The sequence below is a fragment of the Macrotis lagotis genome, chromosome 2, assembly GCF_037893015.1.
Source record: "Macrotis lagotis isolate mMagLag1 chromosome 2, bilby.v1.9.chrom.fasta, whole genome shotgun sequence".
Lineage (NCBI taxonomy): Eukaryota > Metazoa > Chordata > Mammalia > Peramelemorphia > Peramelidae > Macrotis > Macrotis lagotis.
This window is the reverse complement of record NC_133659.1, coordinates 117,578,744-117,598,796: the sequence shown is the minus strand read 5'-3', so window position 1 is coordinate 117,598,796 and position 20,053 is coordinate 117,578,744. Positions and strand designations below refer to the sequence as shown.

General features: G+C 32.6%; 1 protein-coding gene across 4 annotated transcripts in view; it reads right to left on the bottom strand.

Annotated features, from left to right (window-relative positions):
• The window catches only part of KCNK2 (potassium two pore domain channel subfamily K member 2), a 204,007-nt gene that overhangs the window by 105,602 nt on the left and 78,352 nt on the right, over window positions 1-20,053 (bottom strand). For all 4 annotated transcript variants that reach the window (XM_074222666.1, XM_074222665.1, XM_074222664.1 and 1 more), the window contains exon 3: window positions 18,557-18,674. In XM_074222666.1, coding sequence (XP_074078767.1) covers window positions 18,557-18,674 — 118 coding nt within the window. The remainder of the gene's footprint in view (window positions 1-18,556; window positions 18,675-20,053) is intronic.

Genomic DNA, 20,053 nt, shown 5'->3' with positions numbered 1-20,053 from the left:
TCTTCTATAAATATTAACTTTGTTATTAGAATTCTATGACATCATTTTCCAATGACCACTAAAAGACTGGAATTGTAACCATTTTAACATTCTTGTTATAAATACAAAATTAAAAAAAAACTGTCCTGTTTAAGTGAAAAAATGACTCACATATTCTTTCTAGCTAAAATGTTACATAAATGAGTTGGCAAAGTGTGTTTTAATCATATATTCAGAGAAACCAAGAAATATCACTTCGTGGAACTTCTGCAGTGCTCATCCTAAGTATTGGTAAAAAAAATAATAAAAATAATTTAAAAGATAAGGTGTTAGAGAAATTTAATAAATAATGATATCAAATCCAATCTTTATACACATATATATTTTTACTAAATTACTTTAGTGTAACATTGGATATAGTGAAGGATGGTGAAAAATATGTTGGAACATTCTATTCAGGAGTAAAAATTAAGAGAATATTAAAGTTGGTAGATGACAATGCTATATCCTGTATACTTTCTTTGAGAAAAGAATAGGACCAAATAACATCACAAAAATTAAGTTATAATAATTTAATGGGGAGGAATTATGTTACTCATACATATTAAAAATATGTATTGTTCCTGAATCAGTAGACTATCTAATCAAATTGACAAGTTAGAGAAAAGTCAAAGTTAATGCGAAACTGAAGAATCCAAATTAGAAAGAGAAATGGAATGCAATCAAAATATTTCTTCCTTGACCTCTCAAGCAAGCTTCTGATGTTGGAAAATGGAAAATGATTAAATGAATGGATATTGACATGGATTAAACAGTTAAACATCACCTACAACTTGGAAATGAACAGAGCCTAGAAAACACCTCAATCAGTGAATATTTGATTTCCTTGGCAATCAGAGATATATGATAGCCAAGGATAATATCAGTTTAGATATTTGATTTAAAATTTAAACACATTTGGGAATATAATGGGGAAAAGATGATAGAATGTTTTAAGTAGTAATTCATAACTCATAGTGCCTCATAAAATAGTGAGTGGTGGGTAAAACAAATTAAAAAAAAGATTTTAAGAAATAAAATCATCCTCGGGATATATAATGATGAAAGTATAAAGACAGACAAACAACATATGAAATGGAAAATACATATGAATTCTTATGGCAAACCCTTTTCAGATAAGCTGATGGTGGAGTCAACATATTCATATTCTAATATCACTGTCATGTAACCAAGCTTTCTATGAAAGTAAAGGAATGTATGAGACATGAAATCCAAAAGTTTGAAGAATTAAAAATAAGTGACATGCAGAGAGGATTATAGAGATTCATGGTGAATATGAGCAGGGAATAAACATTGATTAAACATCTACTACATGTCAGACACTATGCTAAGTGCTCCACAAAAATTATGTCATATGATCCTGTGAGATGAGGTGAGGAAACTAAGACAAACAGAGGTTATACCTAGGAAGTATCTGAGACTTGCTTTGTATTCAGGTCTACAGCCTGCAGGCCTAACCTTGAGCCTCACAGCAGGTATATCCACTCTTTGGAGAGACTTGCCAAGTACAAGAAGGCTTTCATAATCCATGTTAAACTACATGTCATGATGATGCAAAAGGCTAATAAATATTTTGGATTTGATATTAGCCCTATTCCTTCTAGCTACTCATTAATGGTTGCTATCCCTCATTCTTGAAGAGAACCAAAATGACAACACTATATTGGGGTCAAGGTACAGTGTGACTAAATGTGATGGATCAGAACAACATGAGCTTGGAAGACTTTACTATAGCTCAATTAGAAATAGCTCACATGGTGTGGAGATGTCTCTACTTAATAAATATCTGCCTATTGATTAAACCCTCTATTCTTTTATCTTTTCTCTCATCATTCTAAATTTCCCAACAAATCAAAAGGACTTAAACATAGATATACCTATCACTGAAGATAATATTTTATTAATAAATTAAAAATAACTTAAAGGTCCTTTTCCTTTAGGAGAATAGATAAATTGACAATGGTCTTTCCCAAGTACTTCCTCCTTTATAATAAAAAGTTATTTTAACATTATAATAACATCTATTAATTTTTGAGAATATGATCCTCAGTGCTTAGCAACACACACACAATTACATATTTGTGTGTTTATCATGCATATATTTAAAAATATTATTTAACTTTATGTCCTGCTTTAAAATCTAATTTATATTTTGAATATGATTTATAATGTTTATAATATATTCGCATTAGTAGTTCAGGTATGGAATTATACACACACACACACACACACACACACACACACACACACACACACACACATATATATATATATATATATATATATATATATGAAAGTAGTCATGCTTATTTTTTTTCTTATTGGCAGAATTACACAGTGCAAATATGTATGGAGACCCTTGGTCTAGAGAACCTGAAAAAACTGTCTAACCCAAAACATATATATATTTCATGAAATTTCATTCACAATCCTTTCCTTGTTAGGGATTTTTCCTTTCCATTCAGTAATTCTTTACATTACAATCTCTTTGAAACTGTCTACTTTGTGCTGACTATAATAAACCCAGTATTTCCATTTCCTGTTTTATTTCTTTCAGAAATCTGTTACCCCTTTCATTTACTTTACCTGGGTCTTAAATTTCACATTTCCCCAAATCTTTTACAGAAAGAGTTTTTAAAAGGATTTTTAAGCTTTTTTTTTTAAGTTTTAAATTTCATAGCATTAGTAGTACCCTAGCCTTTACAAGATGTCATTTCCCATCATGCTTTTAGAAACGAGGTATGGTATTTTTTAATGATTTGTAAGATGTTATGAAAAGGGGAATTTTTTTTAAATGACTACACCAGAATTTAAAATGAATTATGACATCAGATTTTAGGACTATTTTAAAAAATCACTGCCATGATTATCAAGTTTCATTTACCATTAAATATATGCTTATGATAGGCTTCTAGACATTGTACACAACAAATTAGGTAGTGCCTTAGTTTTCAACTGCCTACATGAGATCAACAGACTTTACCACACTCACTACTGTTTAGGGTATAATATTCTCCATATGTGCTTCTATGGATTGAATTATACTCTTCCAACACAATATATCTTTTAGAACAAAAGAAAATATTAAATAGTAATGCTCTAAGACATTTAAAATGTATAAACTCAAAATCTTTTCAACATTCCACTATATTGATCATCATACATTAAATTCTATTTATGACAGTAAATAAAGCAAATATTTATATAGAGTATTAAGGATGGCAAAGCACTTTACAAATATCATCTCATTTGATCCTCATAACAACTCTGGGAGGTAGGTGATATTTTTACCTTCATTTTATAGATGAGGAAACTAAGGTAGATAGAGGTTGTGACTGGCCCAGAGTCAAACAATTATTAAGTCTCTGAGGGTGGATTTGAACTTAGTCATCCTAACTCCAGTCCCATTCTCTAGAGCCAAAGGAGATGTATTTGATCTGGATGTTCTCTTTAAAATAAAGGTTCTAGGGGAAAAACAATCAATCAAAGGGACAACCTACAATAGTGAACTTACTTCTGATGTGAGAATTCCAGTACTATAGTGATCCCCAAGAAGAAGAGGTTTCAGGGACATGATAGAGGTAATCTTTCTGGAGAAGAATCTGACCTGTCTGACTTGTTGAATTTGAGTTGGGTGCATCAAAGTTTGGAAATGCATGAGTGAAGTTCAGGGAATATATTAAGGCTGGATATGTTGATCTTGGGGTGATCTGAATATTCCATAATAAATAATTAACACCATGAGAACTGATAAACCAGAGTTGCTAGGTGGTGCAGCAGATCAGAAAACTTGATCTGAAGTTAGGAAGACAAGCTTAAATTCAGAATCAGTACTGAATAGCTATGTGACTTTAGGCAATTCATTTAACTTCTCTCCCTCAACATTGTTCTGTGGATAAAATATGTGAAAAGAACCTTGCAAATATTAAAGCACCAAATGAATGCTCAAGACAAAGATCATCATGCTAATGATGATGATGACGATTATGATGGTGTACAAGCAAAGGACACTGAGAAGCAGTCAGAAACAAAGCAGAACCAAAAGAGAGCACTGGCATGGAAACCCAGAGTTTATTTAGGAGAAGAGGAAGTTTAACAATGTGAAATACAACACTGAGATTGAAAAGAATGAGAAATAAGAAAAGCTCATTGACAATTAAAAGACCATAGGTAAATTCAGAGTGAGTTGAGTGAGGAAATTGGAAACCAGATTATAGGGGATTGAGGATTGAGTGAAAAAAAGAGGATGCTACTTTTTCTAAAATTCTAGCTGAGAAAGGAAGGAGATAGAGAATGATGGCTAAATAGTCTTTAATTATGGAGAGGCTACTGTATTTGTTGACACAAAGGAAGGAATCATTAGATAGAAATTGAAGATTAAGACAAAAGTGTAACTGGAAACTTTCTGCTAGAGACAAGAGAAAGACATATCAATGTATAAGCTGTTTGGAGATCATTGGAGAAAATTGGAAAATTGGAGAAAAGGTTCAATTTTCAATGATTAAATAAATGATTTATTATTTTATCAATGATTAAAATAAAAGAAGAAAAATTAGAGGATCATATCAAGGTGGTTGTGATCAGAGAAATGGAAAAGGTAATTGATATTGATGAATAGTTTGTTCTTAGTAAAATATGAGGTCAGCTGAATGAATAGGGAATAGATTGCAAAGAAGAGTTAAAGAGAGAAAAGAAGGCTTGAAACAGTCTGTGTGTGAGAGTGAAATTGGGAATAAATTAGAGAAGAGTCAAAATGCTGCAATGAGGGCTCTGTTTAGAATGGAAGGCAAAAATTTGTAGTGGATCCAATCATCTTTTCTGTGGTTCTTTTCATCAGCACATGAGTAGCGATGAAGGAAACAATTGGTTAGAATGTTCAGGGCTGCATTTATTACGAGAATGGGGAGGAGCAGGAACAAATGATATGAAAAACAGAGAACAATATAGATAAAATGAAACTGATGAATGATATAGTCTATTTCTTGAAAGGAGGGAAAAGATGTTACATCTAGAATGAAAGCCTGAGAAAGTTCTGATAGATGGAAATCCTGGTGAAGGCAAAGATACAACACAGGAAGAGATAGTATATTAGTTTATGGTATGATAAAAAGAATTTTTAGGATTTTGGTATAAGGAGTGAAAGACAGGGAGTTTATGATAAGATCATGAATGCACCTTAGAGCACAAGTAAATAAGCAGAATAGAAGAGAAAATGATGGGAACTAAGATTAGCCAACAGGGAGGTTAGAGTGTTTCAGGGGATGTCAACAATGTAGTAAAAAAAGGGAAGAGTTTGAGTAGATTGTGGACAGGCAACAATTCTTTGAGAAAGGAAAAGGAATTCAGGGGAAGGAGGGATATAAATAATGTGGTTCTGGTATCTGGATTAGGTTATAAATTTGGATGGAATGAATCAATTCAAAGGAAAGAGGTTGCTGAGTGATGGCAGCAAAGAAAAGGTGAGAAAGTGACAGTGAAGAGCAAAGAATGTTCTGACTCCTTTAAGGCCCAAAGTATCAGGGGGTTATGAGAAAATATAAAGCCAGGTACCAGTGCCATCTGGAAGAAGACAAGTTATTTTTGTTTTGCTTTTTAATTTGCTTGTTTCCACAAAGTTCAGATATTACATACATACATACAGAGACCTTCTAGCAGTAAGTCCTCATGTATCACTAAAATTTATCCTTCAAAAGAAATATATTGGGCAGAGAGACTATTTCTAATCCAATTTGTGGATTAGGGCCTTCATTCCTTTCCCTTTGTTTCCATCTTCTGTAAGTTCCTTGTCTTTGGAATAGTCACTTTTTTATTTTTTAACCATTTCCAATTGGAAGTTGAGTGGAACAAATAGAATCAAAAAGAAATGAAACACACCAAGTCGAGTAGATTTCTTCTTAGCAGTCTAGTAAAACAATAGACTTTCATGGAAGAGAAGTTTGAAATGAATGGCTAAAATAAGATTTATTTTTAATAAACTGTGACTCAATTATCAGTGTTATCACCATACCCCAACCCCCCACTACCATGCATAACCAAGACTTGGACACAAAACAGTCCTTTCCCATTTGGAATGAATCGTATCTGCATTGTACTTTACGTGCATATAAACCACAGCACTTAAACACGAACCTCATATGGCACGAGTACATCTTCTGTAAACATCATGCTATATTTACAGTACCACATAAATAACAATGCCAATTTTCCAACAGGAAGATTGCACAAGTCTGAGAAAAAAAAAGAATTGGGAGGGAAACAAATATGTGGTATAATTACTAACTGAAAGTAGACAGGCCTGGGCAAAAGTCAACCCATGTTCTTTCTTTATCGAATGAAAATTCTTGAGACACTTTAAAAAAGCATTCTTCTGATAATGATCACATCTAGCCATAATCACACCCAAAGGCTTACTTGCATTTCTTGTTGGAAGTCTGATGCTCAAATCCCATTCAATTGAAATCTATTAACTTTCTCCAAACAACTGTGAATGTAAGTACTTGTTAAAAAAATTAAATAAACTAGATTTTCTGTTTCTATTCAGTTCATGACCTTCAAATCAATCTGATGCTTCCTGATTTTAGGAAACTATAAGATCATGACATTTGATCATTACTATTCTAAAGATTAAGAAAATGCTATTAAAGAAATTTCACTTATAGAATCATCTGGAAGATGCTTGTTCCCACAAAGTTCAGATACCACATACAGACTTCCTATCAACAAGTCCATATGTCCTATTAAACATATACAGCAAAAGAAGTAATCTGGGCGGAAAGACTATTTCAATCTGATTTTTGCATTTCTGAGGACCTTATTTCCTTCCTCTCATTTCCATCTTCCATATAATGCTTGTCTTTGGAATATTCACTTTTTAAAAATAATCTTCAATTGGAAATGGAATGGAACAAATAGGATCAGAAGAAGTAAAACAGGTAGTAAACTTATTACAAAGTATACATTGTTCCAAATTTGCAAACCCCTGACTTACTAATGTTGTATACATGAATGACCTACCCAGTCCCATCCCCTGTTGCCAAGGACTTCTTCCATTGCTGTACCAACAAACCATACAGTGTTGCCTCCTTGAGAATTTATAGCCTCTACCTCCACTATTGGCACCCAGACTTCCCTTCTCTCTGACTGCTAGAAGGCACTGCCCTTCCTTATAGCCTCCAATACATCTTTCCTCTGATGATGTAATACTAATATCACTTCTAACAATACCTAGCATTTATTTAATATCTACTATGTTCAAAGCCCTGTTCTGTGCTTTAGGAATATTATTTCATTTTATCCTCACAACAATTTTTAGAGGTAGGTACTATTATTAATAATTAAATGAAAGTCATCGGAGGTCAAGTGGTTTTCCATAACACAACTTGTAAGTATCTAATGTAGAATCTGAACTCTGGTATTCTTGACTCCAGATCCCAAGCTCTATCCATTTCACCACCTAGTTGCCTCTGACTATAATACTATAATGTATATGAAATTTTCCCTACTTTTCTTTTTATACTTGAAGATAAAAAATTTATATGAAACAAAAATAAATGTATATATTTTAGTCATGTTTCAGAAATAGAATATCTAGAATTCTAGGACTACTTGTCAATAAATTATTAATCAGGACTCTATGAGCTAGCCAAGGTATCTAACAAAATAATATTGCTGCTGTAGACCAGGTCTGGGGTGACTAGGTGGCACAGTTTATAAGAATTTAAGACTTGGTGTCAGGAAGACCTGAGTTTGAATCCAACCTTGGACACTTAACTGGGTGACTTGTCTCAATTTCTTCATTTCTCAAATGAGTTGTAGAAGAAAATGACAAGTGTCTTTGCCAAGAAAACCCCCCAAAATGTTCATGAGGAATAGGACACAACTGAAAAAATGACTAATCAACAGGGCTAGATCAAAATTTGGAAGACTTACTGCTAGTCATTTTTGCATAATCAAAATGATGCATTAGAAGAAATATTTGGGAGAATGATGTCTCTACTTGCTTTTTTGTCCTTACCTTTTACTCCTCTTGCTCATTTGCACTGGAAACTAGGGAATTTTTGGAGTGGAAGCAAGGGAGGGGAATTAAAAAACCTGGGGCCTGATACTCAGATAACTGTTGGTGAAAGGATGGCTACTACCATTAAAAATAATTTTTTAAAGGCAATCAGGATTTATTGGAAGTTACAAAGATTTTATAATCCTTTCATAATATTACCTAAAAACTGTGATTCGGTTCCAAATAAAAACGATTAAACACGAAAGTATCAGATTCCATGCTTCAAGATTCTTCTAAGCTTCTTGGCTGCTCTATATAAAAAAAATAAATTAAAAAAAGCTTGGTCCCTGGAAGCAAAAATTCTTTCTGAAGGGGTAACTTTTCTTGTGCTAACTCTTAGAATTGGTAGATTTCTCTTCTAATGGAGATGGGAAAAGCATCTTTTCTTCAACTTATTTTGGGTATAGGAAGAATCTAACTCCCTAAAAGAAATAAAGCTTAAGCTTCTTAGTAAAAAGAAATATTAGAGTTTGACCTTTCCTTTTAAAAGTTGAGTACTTCAGCATAAAGCTGAAGGTGGAAGCACGAAGGATTTCCATAATAATTTAGAGCATCACTCAACCAAGATTTGAAATAATAGAATAAAAATAATTCTACTGGATCCTTCCACAACCAAAAAATACTTTGTTTCTGACAATCGTTGAAAACTTCCCCACAATTTCTAATTTTTAGTTCTAAATAGCAGTAAAGGGCAACTGTGTAGTACAGTTGCCTGGAGTCAAGAAGTCTTATCTTTCTGAGTTTAAATCTGGCTTCAGACACTTACAAGTTATGTGACCCAAGGCAAATCACATAACCCTGTTTGCCTCAGTTCCTCATCTGTAAAATGAACTGGAGAAGGAAATGGAAAACCACTTCAGTATCACTGCCAAGAAAACCACACATAAAGTTAGACAGACTGAAAAACAAATGAACATTTAATTAAGTTAAAATTACTAATTTCAAAATGAGAAATCAACAAATCAATCAACTAAGTTACAAAAGGTAAGAATTCATTTTATTCTATATAGTATAGCATTTGAAGAAGTAGAACTCAGATTGAGATTTGAAAGTGAAATTGGAAATCCTATATTGTAATATCCTTCATCTTCTAGATAGGGTAAGTAAGACCCATAATTATTAAGGGATAGTCTCAAGGTCCCATGGGTAGTGGCAGAATTGAAATCTGAACTTGGGTCCTCTTACCATCCTTTTTAAGCCATCTTAAGCCAAAAACCTTCCCCTGCTTGACTTCTGAGATAAAACTGGGAGACTTCACAATATCAAGGATTATCTACTTTAATTAACTTGTTTATTACAACTTCAGGACAGCAACTTCAATGGGGCATGGAAGTAATCCTGTGTTACCAAAGGCAAGATTCACAGAATTCAAGCTAGGGTGGATCTGACCAAGAGGCTCAGTACAGACCAGTCATCGTTAACTTAGATTGCCTAGCTAAGCTCAGAGAGATTTATTATTAGACTAGCTATAGAGTGATGACTTCATCCACATCAACTCTCAATGTCTAGCTTGGAGATAGTACCAAATCAAAAGTAGTAAGATCTTTTAGGTCAGGGATTCTCAACCTTTATTGTATTATGGATCCATTTAGCAATTTGCTGAAGCCTCAATGATTCCTTCTCAGAATCATGTTTCAAATGTGTAACATAAAATATATAAATAAATAAATATACAAAATATATAAATAACATTATATATATATATATACACATTTCTCAAATGAGCTTTAGAAGAAAATGACAAGTGTCTTTGCCAAGAAAACCCCCAAAATGTTCATGAGGAATAGGACACAACTGAAAAAATGACTAATCAACATGGCTAGATCAAAATTTGGAAGACACAAATGTGTGTGCATATATGTAAACATGCATTCATGCAAAAACAAGTTCACAAACCCTGGTGAAGAAAATCTATTTTAAGTATATTCAAGTACAAGTAATGTATATATCATTAATTAACCTATTTCACACAGAGAATGGGAACTCAATAACTGAATGAATTTCTTTTAAACATGTATACATGTTTTTTATTTCTATTGCTTTTGTTCATTCATGATTATACTGTTCATGAGGTTTTCTTGGCAAAGATACTAGAGTAGCTTGTCATTTCCTTCTCCAGTGGATTAAGGCTGAAAGAGGTTGTCTAGTGACTTGACCAGGGTCACACAACTATTAAGTGTCTGAAGTCAAATTTGAACTCGGGCCCTCCTGACTCCAGGCCCAGAGCCAGCAAATTGCATAAAATTTAAAAATGTAAATATCCACATTAGTGCTAAGTCATGGGACCATGAACATCATCAATACATTGGCTTAAAGGGATGTACTCAGAGAACTTGGCTAGTAAATTGCCTGGTCCAATCTCTTCCTAAAAGAATCTCTTAACTTTCTTTGAATCCTTAAAGTAACATATTTTCATTCAATCTAGTCAACTGCTTGACTGTTTCATGGACCCTGAGTTACTAATATTAATCCTCAAATTTAAAATGACTTAACCATTCACAGAAATGCTCATTGTTATCCTTCCATATTGTTATGTTCTTAAATTCTCTAGGAACAGGAATAGTTAGCACTTACTAATGCTTAAACAAATTCAAATTAATCCACTATTGTACCCATTGCAATTCTGTGTACAGAAGATCTACTTCATAAAGACTTTTGACTTCTATTGTTTTGAATTTAAATTTATACGGTGTCATATTTTACAAAGTTATATATGTATATATATATATATATATATATATATATATATATATATATATATATATATATATATATATAGCAGTTTTACATATAGTTCTAGCTGGATCCAAAGAGTAGTCATTAATGGTTCAGTGTCAAGTTACAAAAAAATTTCTAGTGGCTGCCTCAAGGATATGTCTTTCACGCTAACATGAATAATGCAAGGGGGTCTCATCTTAATTGCATTAATTGATCAATGTCAACTTGGAAAGAAGTCTCCAAGAAAATGTTCTAGAAGTCTGTGCTTGAATGTATTCGCCTTAGTATTTTTATCAATGTCTTAGCCAAAAAGTATATATGGTATAGTTATCAAATTTGTAGATGAGACAAGAAAATGAATAAAAGCATTACTGGATCTCAGAATCAGGATTCCAAAAGACTTGGTCAAGATAACATAGGAGCTAATTGAACAAGATTCATGAGTTCAAACAATCAGTGATAAGTAGAAGATGAGAAAACACTTCAATGGAAAAAAATCCTCAAGTTGGCCTGCAAATTCAATTTGAACCAACAGTATTATAAGAAATCATAGCAAAAGCAGATACAGTGTGGACTTGGAATCAAAAAATTTAGATGTATGATCATGGGAAACTCAACTTTCTTGACCTACAGTTATTTCATCTTCAAAATGGGGATAATAAAACCCTATTGAATTGTCCTATGAGGCTTATGTTGAGCGCAGTGATAGTGCTGCTGGACACTGTTTGGGTTAGATGACAGCCTAAGTATTGTGTTCACTTCTAAAAGCCACATTGTAATTGGTCTTTGATAAACTAAGCAGCAGTCAAGAGGGTGAAGGCTTTCATGTCCTTCACCCTATCAGGTTTGTTTGAACAAATTGGCACTATTCTGCTTGAAGAAAAAAAGAAGAATTTTTGGGAAACAGCACATGCTTCTAATGTATAAGGGGCTTCCATAGTGAAGATAGATTCAAGCAAACAAACTTGGAACAATAATTCAATAGAAAAATTTAAGTTTGAACTAAGGAAAAACCTTCCCAACAATTAGATCTATCTGAAAGTGGAATTGGCTGTCTTAAGAGTTAGTTTTCCACTCACTAGAATCTTCAAGCAAAGATTAAATGATTACTTGAATAAATTATTGTCAGTTAATAAACATTTAGTAAGCTCCACTATAGTCAAGGCATTGTGCTAAAAGTAGCAGTTCTTATTCTGATATTTGTGAATATTTTTAAAATAACTGATTAACTGTAATTGGTTTTATTGAAATCTTATGTATTTTGTTATACGTATTTAAAAATATTCTTCTAATAAGGGTTCAGTAGGTTTCAATCAAATATCAAAGGGATCTATGACTCCAAAATATTGTTAATAAGTCCAGTAAATATAAAGCGAATTTTCGTTAAGTATGCATTGGACTATTGTAGATGACTTCTAAGTTCCCTCTGAGTTCTGGGATTCTGTGACTTCCCCAAATAACAATTCAAATCCCAGAAGGGAAAAAATAACACCTGGTGCTGGTATAGTTCTGTTAATTGTGTGTCATAATATACAACATGTGTGCACAAATGCATTTGGTAAGAGCTTCTCTGAAATGAGTCCTTAAATTTTAAGATGGTCTATTCTTTGTAAGCAAAGTTCCCATTAGGCATTTTCCCTAATAGGAAAGTTTTCTTACTCTTCTGAGACCAATATCTATAACCTGACTAAAAAACCTTGGGTAACTACATGTCTAGCATGTCCCCATGAGGCACTGTCTGTACCAGCCACTCTATAAAAATACCCATTGTAACTTATTTTCCGAAACTCTCTAAAGTTGTGTTTTCAAAGAACTAATGAAGTGCAGATAGTGCAGGAGGCCCACTATTTCTTAGACTTCCATTAATTACTAACAGGATTAATAATGATATCTTTAATTTATGTAGCATCTTTCAAGAATTCAATACCCTCCAAGCATTTTACATTCATTTCCCTAAAGTACAAAAATAACAAAATCCTAAAGTACCTTTTTTCCTTTGCAAATGAAAGCTTAACTATATTTCTCTCTAATGCTAAGGATGCTAAGATCATCAGTATACCGAAATTCAAATGAGCAACTAGTACACGAAAAGAGCATTGGATTTGGGGGGTTCAGATGACAATATTCAAAACTCACTTCCTAATTATGTATTAAAGACAAGCCATTTAGCCTTACTGGGTTTCTTCATCCATAAAATAAAAGGCGTAAACTAGGTGAATTTTGAGGTCTTTATTAGATGTACATCTATGATGGACATGAAGTTTTAAATGTTTGTATTCCAATACAAGTAAGAATGTCTTCAATTATTTCTGCATTAAGATGGAAGGTTAAAGAATGCAAGTTTAAGATCAATTTAGGGGAAGAAAAACTTCTTAACAATTTGGAATGGGCTATCTCAAGAAGCAATGAGTTTCCAAGTTCATTATAGAATTTTAACAAATGTCTGGTGAAAACTTAAAGGGTAGGTATGTTATAGAAAAAAAAAACTATTTTTCAGATACAGTTTGGATTATATGGAAGTTGGAGGCATTTTCAATGCTGAAATTCCTTTTACTCTGTGATCATAATTATAAGAAAGAGTTTTGGATGCTTTAGGGCTCTCTATTTTGAAAGATATTATCTTATTAGGAAAGCTATTACTGATCCAAGATGAACTAATGCAGCTAAAACCTAAAGAATGATCTCAAACAGTGAGGAATCTAGGCTACCTGCAGACTCCAAGGGACAATAGAAAAGTTCAGCTAATATAATTAATGTCTATAATTTGGAAGCAAAACTGGTAATATAGTACATTATTATATATTGAAATATATGTCTGGAAAACTTACTACATTTGGGGATTCTTGAAATGAGACTATTTATAAGCATACTGTGGAAATTCAGCATTGCCTTTGTAGTGACAGACTGAGTTTTTCTCAAAACAATTTGGATGTGATCATAAGGGATATAACTTGGTCTTTTGAAAAAAGTAAACATCCTCTCACACTCTTGCAATTATTTTTTTCTCTTCAGACTCAAAGCAATTCAAATAATAATTGGTTATTTTCAGAACAGAAATTGCCAAAATGTCCAAGCCCAAATTTTAACTTTTCATTATAGTTGAAAATTAGGCTCCTTTATTCCAGATTTTCAGTCAGCCAAATTTTGACATAGTTCATGGCTTAGACAAGCTGGGATATTTCAATCTAGTATGATCTAGAGGCAAAAAATGAATTCAAAATAAAAAGAAGACAAATTGTTCTAAAGAAAATATCTAAGAGAACTGAGTCAAATTTATAAAAAAACAAACCATTCCCCAATTGACAAATGGTCAAAGGATATGCAAAGGCAATTTACAGATGAGGAAATCAAAGCTATAGAAAGTCATATGAAAAATTGCTCTAAATCATTACTGATTAGAGAAATGTAGATTAAAGCAGCTCTGAGGTACCACCTTGCACCTATCAGATTGACCAATATGTCCAGAAAGGACAATGTTCAAAGTCAATGGGAAATCTGGGACACTAATACATTGTTGGTGGAGCTGTGAACTCATCCAACCTTTCTGGAGAGCAATTTGGAATTATGCCCAAAGGGCAATAAAAATGTGCATACCCTTTGATCTGGCAAATACCACTACTGGATCTATACTCTAAAGAGATCATGAAAAAAGGTAAAAACATTCATAGCAGCCCTGTTTGTGGTGTCAAGGAATTGGAAATTAAGTGAATCTCCATCAACTGAGGAATGGCTAAACAAATTGTGGTATATATATGTTATGGAATTCTATTGTTCTATTAGAAACCAAGAGGGATAGGAATTTAGAGAAGCCTGGAAAGACTTGCATGAACTGATGCTGGGCAAGAGGAGCAGAGCCAGAAGAATATTATACACCCTACCTGCAACATGGGGGTGATTATCAACCTTAATGAACTTGAACTTTTCCATCAGTGTAATAATCAGAGACAATTTTAGAGCACCAACAATGGAGAATACCATCTGTAGCCAGAGACAGAACTGTGGAGTTTAAGCAAAGCCCAATTTTTAAAAAAAGTATCTGATGTACTGCATAATTTTACTATCTCTCATATTTTAACTTCTCAAGGATATGATTTCTCTCTCAACACATTCGATTTTGATCAATGTATACCATGGAAGTAATGTAAACATTCTCAGACTGCTTTATGTGAGGAATGGGAAGGGAATGGAGGGTGGGAGAAACTACTATTATATATAATTGGAAAACAAAATATATATTTTTAAAAATCTAAATATTTCCTTTATTTTTATTCTACTTCTTTCTAATTACCTCTAGAATCAAGTACAAAAATCTTTAAGCTGATGTTCAAATCTGGATCCCACCTACCTTTCCATTCATATTTCATACTATTACTTTTCATATAGTCTCCATTCCAGTCAAATTTCCCTACTAAAGGGGCGGCTAGGTGGCACAGTAGATAAAGCACGGGCCCTGGAGTCAGGAGTACCTGGGTTCAAATCCGGTCTCAGACACTTAATAATTACCTAGCTGTGTGGCCTTGAGCAAGCCACTTAACCCCATTTCCCTTGCAAAAAACATAAAAAAATTTCCCTACTAATTGTTTTCTTTATATGTTATTCTGCCTTCTAACACAATACATACGTGATCTCTCAAAGCTCATGTGCATAACTTTCCTCATCTCCAACTTGTGAATTTTCTATGTTCCTTCAACCATAGCCTTGGCGCTAATCCCTACAATTCTCAACAATATATTTATCTTTAAATGGTTGTATTAACTTCTCTGAGCATATGTTTTTACCTCCCCTTTACATACACAAACACACACATATTCATTCATGTCTTATATTCATGAGATTGATTTCAATCGCCAAATAAAAGATCAGGCTCTCCTACCCCATTCCCCCCAAATTTAGCAGTAAATGTTCTTTAATGGGATAGCTATAATGGTAAACATTACTGCCTCATTAAAAGTTAAAGCAAAATTCAACAGATAAATGATGTACACTGCAGTGTACTGAAGTTTTTGAATTCTGATTGCCCAGATTTTGGATGAAAAGTGAGTCCAAAGAATGTGAAAGTTATCAAAGTCCCCTTGGGCATTTCCATATGAGAGGCACATTCCTTCAGTCTATAGAGTGTCAGTTTTTTTCATGTTGATACAAGTAGCAGTATCTATATAAGGGTCCCAGTAGAAATCTTCATTGTGGGATTTGAGGATCTACTTCTGATACTTCTTGAGCTTCTGCCTTTTTAATATTCTTAAAGACTTGAGTACTAATTGAACAGTATACATACCAGAGCTCTTAGATAATCTTTTCTTAGAGCTACAAGGTATGGTCCATATATCCAGTCTCTCAGTTTTTTAACATGCCATTGCATACATGACTAATTTATCTTTGGGACAACTTTCCTTGACATGTGGTCAAGACTGTCAGATAAAGATGCTTATTCCTAGATTCATATAACAAGGATGGATCTCAAATTCTACCTTCTCATTTTAAAGAGAATTTAAATTATTTTCCCCACATCATAAAGGTAATGGAGGCAAGATTTGTAAACAAATATGATTCAAAAAACCCAGTGTTAGTTCCATCAAAGCACTTTGCTTCAAAGAGAAACCTATCATAGACCAGCTAATAATTAAAACTACAACAATGATGAGGATGATGATGATGATGATGATAATGATGATGATGATGAAGAAAAATAAGCTCTTAAAGACTACAAAGAAATTTATGTGAATTATTTCATTTTATCTCAACAATAATAACAATAATGACAACATTTACACAGCTTTACATTTTCTCATTTGATCCTCACAATAAACATGGGAACAAAGTACTATAATTATCCTCATTTTAGAGATAGGAAATCTAAGTCACAGAAATTAAATGATAAGGTCATACAACTAATAAGTGTCTGAGACAGAAATTGAACTTAAGGTTTTTGCCGACTCCAAGTTTAACACTCTGATCACTGTGCCATCTAGCTGTTGTTGTAAATAACTCTGGAATGAGATTCAATGACATAAGGAGAATACTTCAAAGTATGCACTCTAAGAAACTTCAGAATCATTATTTTAAAATGACCCAAGAGCAATTACTTTCACATCAGAATGGTTGTTAGGTGATTTGCAAAGGTTCCCAAAAGGAAAAAAATGAAATCTTATTGAACTTTTGAAATGCAAATGTAAGGCTACAAGTGGATGGGCTTCCACGAAAACTAATAACTCTTAGCATTCAAGCAAAAAAAAGGATTACAATTAACCACACTTAATATTTAGCATAGGAGAGTCCCAAATGGCTATTGCATGATTTTCTTGGTAAATAAAAAATAATGATAACAACAATAATAACTTAATTTACTACTTAGTCGAACTTTCACAAGCAGAAATTTATACAGCAATAGCACCTTAATTTTGAAGTGAGTCACAGAAATAAAAAAAGCCCTTGGTTGATGAAAAATAGATGATCTGGGGCAGTCCATTAGAAAAGAACTTCTTGAGGGCAAGGACTGTTTAATTTTAGCTTATATTCTCTATAACAGCACAGTATCTGGAATACAGGTACTAAAACACTGTAGGTGCTTAACAAATAATATTTGTATTTTGTTTTTGAATTTAAGGTTTAATTTAAAGTATTAATATAGAACTTTCATTTTTGCCTCATTATATCACTATTCAAATCAAAATACTAAATCCTAAGGTGCTGCAGAGCTCACATCTATTTAAATTTATAGAGTAATGTCCCTGACAAATCATAAGGAGGGGGAGAATATCTAAGTTGTCAAAACTACCTCCCTCTAAACCCCATTTCTACATATCATTCCTCCTATGAAAAATATTTTCATCTTCTTCAGCAAAACATGTTCCTTCTTTTTCTTCAAAACCACTTCCTTATGGAAAGTTTTCCTAGCCTTGAGAATTCCCAGTACCTATTCATGACAGTTATGTATCTTGCTTGCACCAGCTTCATATGCTTCTGTGTCCCCTAGTCAGTCATTTCATAGAACTATATATGTACAGGTACATGGGGTTGGAAGACTGACTGACAAAAGTATAAAGGCAGCCACCCTATTCCCTCATTCACTATGCTATACAGTTCCTTTAGGAGGTATTACCAGGGATGAAGCCAAATGGAAAGATTTAAAATAAGATGGATACATTTTAATAGGATCGTTTGGCATTATAATAGACAATAAGAGTAAAGTAGTATACATTTTCAGTATCATTCTATTATCTTCACACATATTATAGATTTTTAACATTCCTGGGCTATTTATGACTTTCAATATTCATTACTTAAACCATAAACATAATTCAACAATATGAAAAATATGCAAAGACACAAAAGAATGGTAATTTCTTCTGAAATAAAATATACAGTTATATAACTATGGAAAATCATGAAATCAGAATGATATAAGTGGATTCTATACCCATGTATCAAAATAACAAGACAAGAATCAAAACTTAAATGATTTTTCCAAAGTTAAAGATAAAACAATAATTAAGGCCCAGAATTCTTGAGGTTCCAGTCTTCTTATCACATTAAGATTATGGTTTTATTTTTTTTCTTTTTGGGGACTATCTCATTTTCTTACAATTTGGTGTCCATAATATTTGCAGAAATTTACTCTTTGTTCTAAAGTGTGACATGACCAACAGACCAAACTAATTGTTGAGGGGAAAACAGTTTTCAAAGAGAAATTCATTGTTGCTCACATCACTTTCCCAAAATAAAAATGCATAAGATAATTCCTACCTATGGTCGTAATAACAGTGCCAGCAAAGAAGAAGGAACTTCCCAAGTCCCAGTGACTGATTTGATTGGAGGTGTTTCCTAAAGGTATAATCCCTGCATTTATTGCTTCCACTATTTGCTGCAAGTTTAAAAAGAAACTTGTCAGTATACATAATCAAAATATAGAATATTTTTAAGAAAATCTACAGAATACATAGAATATTTTAAAGAAAATATATAGAGAATATTTTTAAGAAAAATTAATTACTAATATTATGAAAAATCAGTTCTAAGGTTTAATTTTATCATGTGAATCAAATATAGCTTAGAATAATACTTTATAATGTAGAGTTCTTACAATTAATTTATAAGAAGTCATGTTTGATATCAACTAATTAATAAACATTGGGAACAGGATAAAATAAGTATAATAGTGTTGACATACATTAATTAAATATATAACAAATATGAATTTAATAAAGCTTCCAACTTGTAAGAAACAACTACAGAGCTTAAATAAAAAAAGTTACAAACTAATAGAAGTTTAAAAGCTAGAGAACAAAATCTTCTAGAAGAAAATACTTTTTGAGAATAACAATTTTTTAACAAGTCCATCAAGTCTATTTTTATACCTCTATGTGAATAATGATCATTAATTTAGAACATAACCAATTATACTGAAAAATAGATTGGGTTGAGGTGGAAAAGGGAAGTAAACTTTAATAGAGTCATTACTGAGCCTAAGTCCAAAGTGTGATATTTCAGTAAGTCTCAAAATTCTTATAATTTATAATAGTTTCTATTTTTTTTTAAAGGGAAGCCAGGTGGCATAGTAAAGAGAATACCAAGCCTGAAGTCAGGAAGATTCATCATTCTGAGTTCAAATATGGCCTCAGATATTTATAAGCTATGCAACCCTAAGTAAATCACTTAATACTTTTTTTGCCTCAGTTTTCTCATCTGCAAAATGAACTGGAGAAGGTAATGACAAAACCATTAAATCTTTGTCAAGAAACCACAATTGGGATCACAAAGAGTTGGACATGATTGAAAAACAACTGAATTACTACTCTTAAAAATGATGGTGATAGGAAATTGTGTAAGTCTTCACTTAGTAATCAGTGCACAATAAGGTTTGAGAATCTATTGGAAGGGAAGTATTATATTAGAAAATGTAGGAAGTTATGGGGAAAGAGAAGATTCAATGACTCCCTTCAAGGGGCAGTCATTTAGTAAACGGTAGCATGAAGAGAATTTTGATGCAATAGGAAAAATAATGACTGGAGTCAGAGAATCTAGAGTCACATTCTGGCTCTGATTGACTTTGTGGGGCCTTGGATAAAAATCACTTTGCTTTTTGGGACTTAGCTCATTTGTAAAATTATGGACTTAGACTAGATCAGGGGTGTCAATCACAGTCTGGAAAAATTAAAAATGTAATAGGAAAACATTTAATAAAATAAACAAAAAATATAACAGAACATAGTTAACATTACATTTTCAACCTGTGAATATATG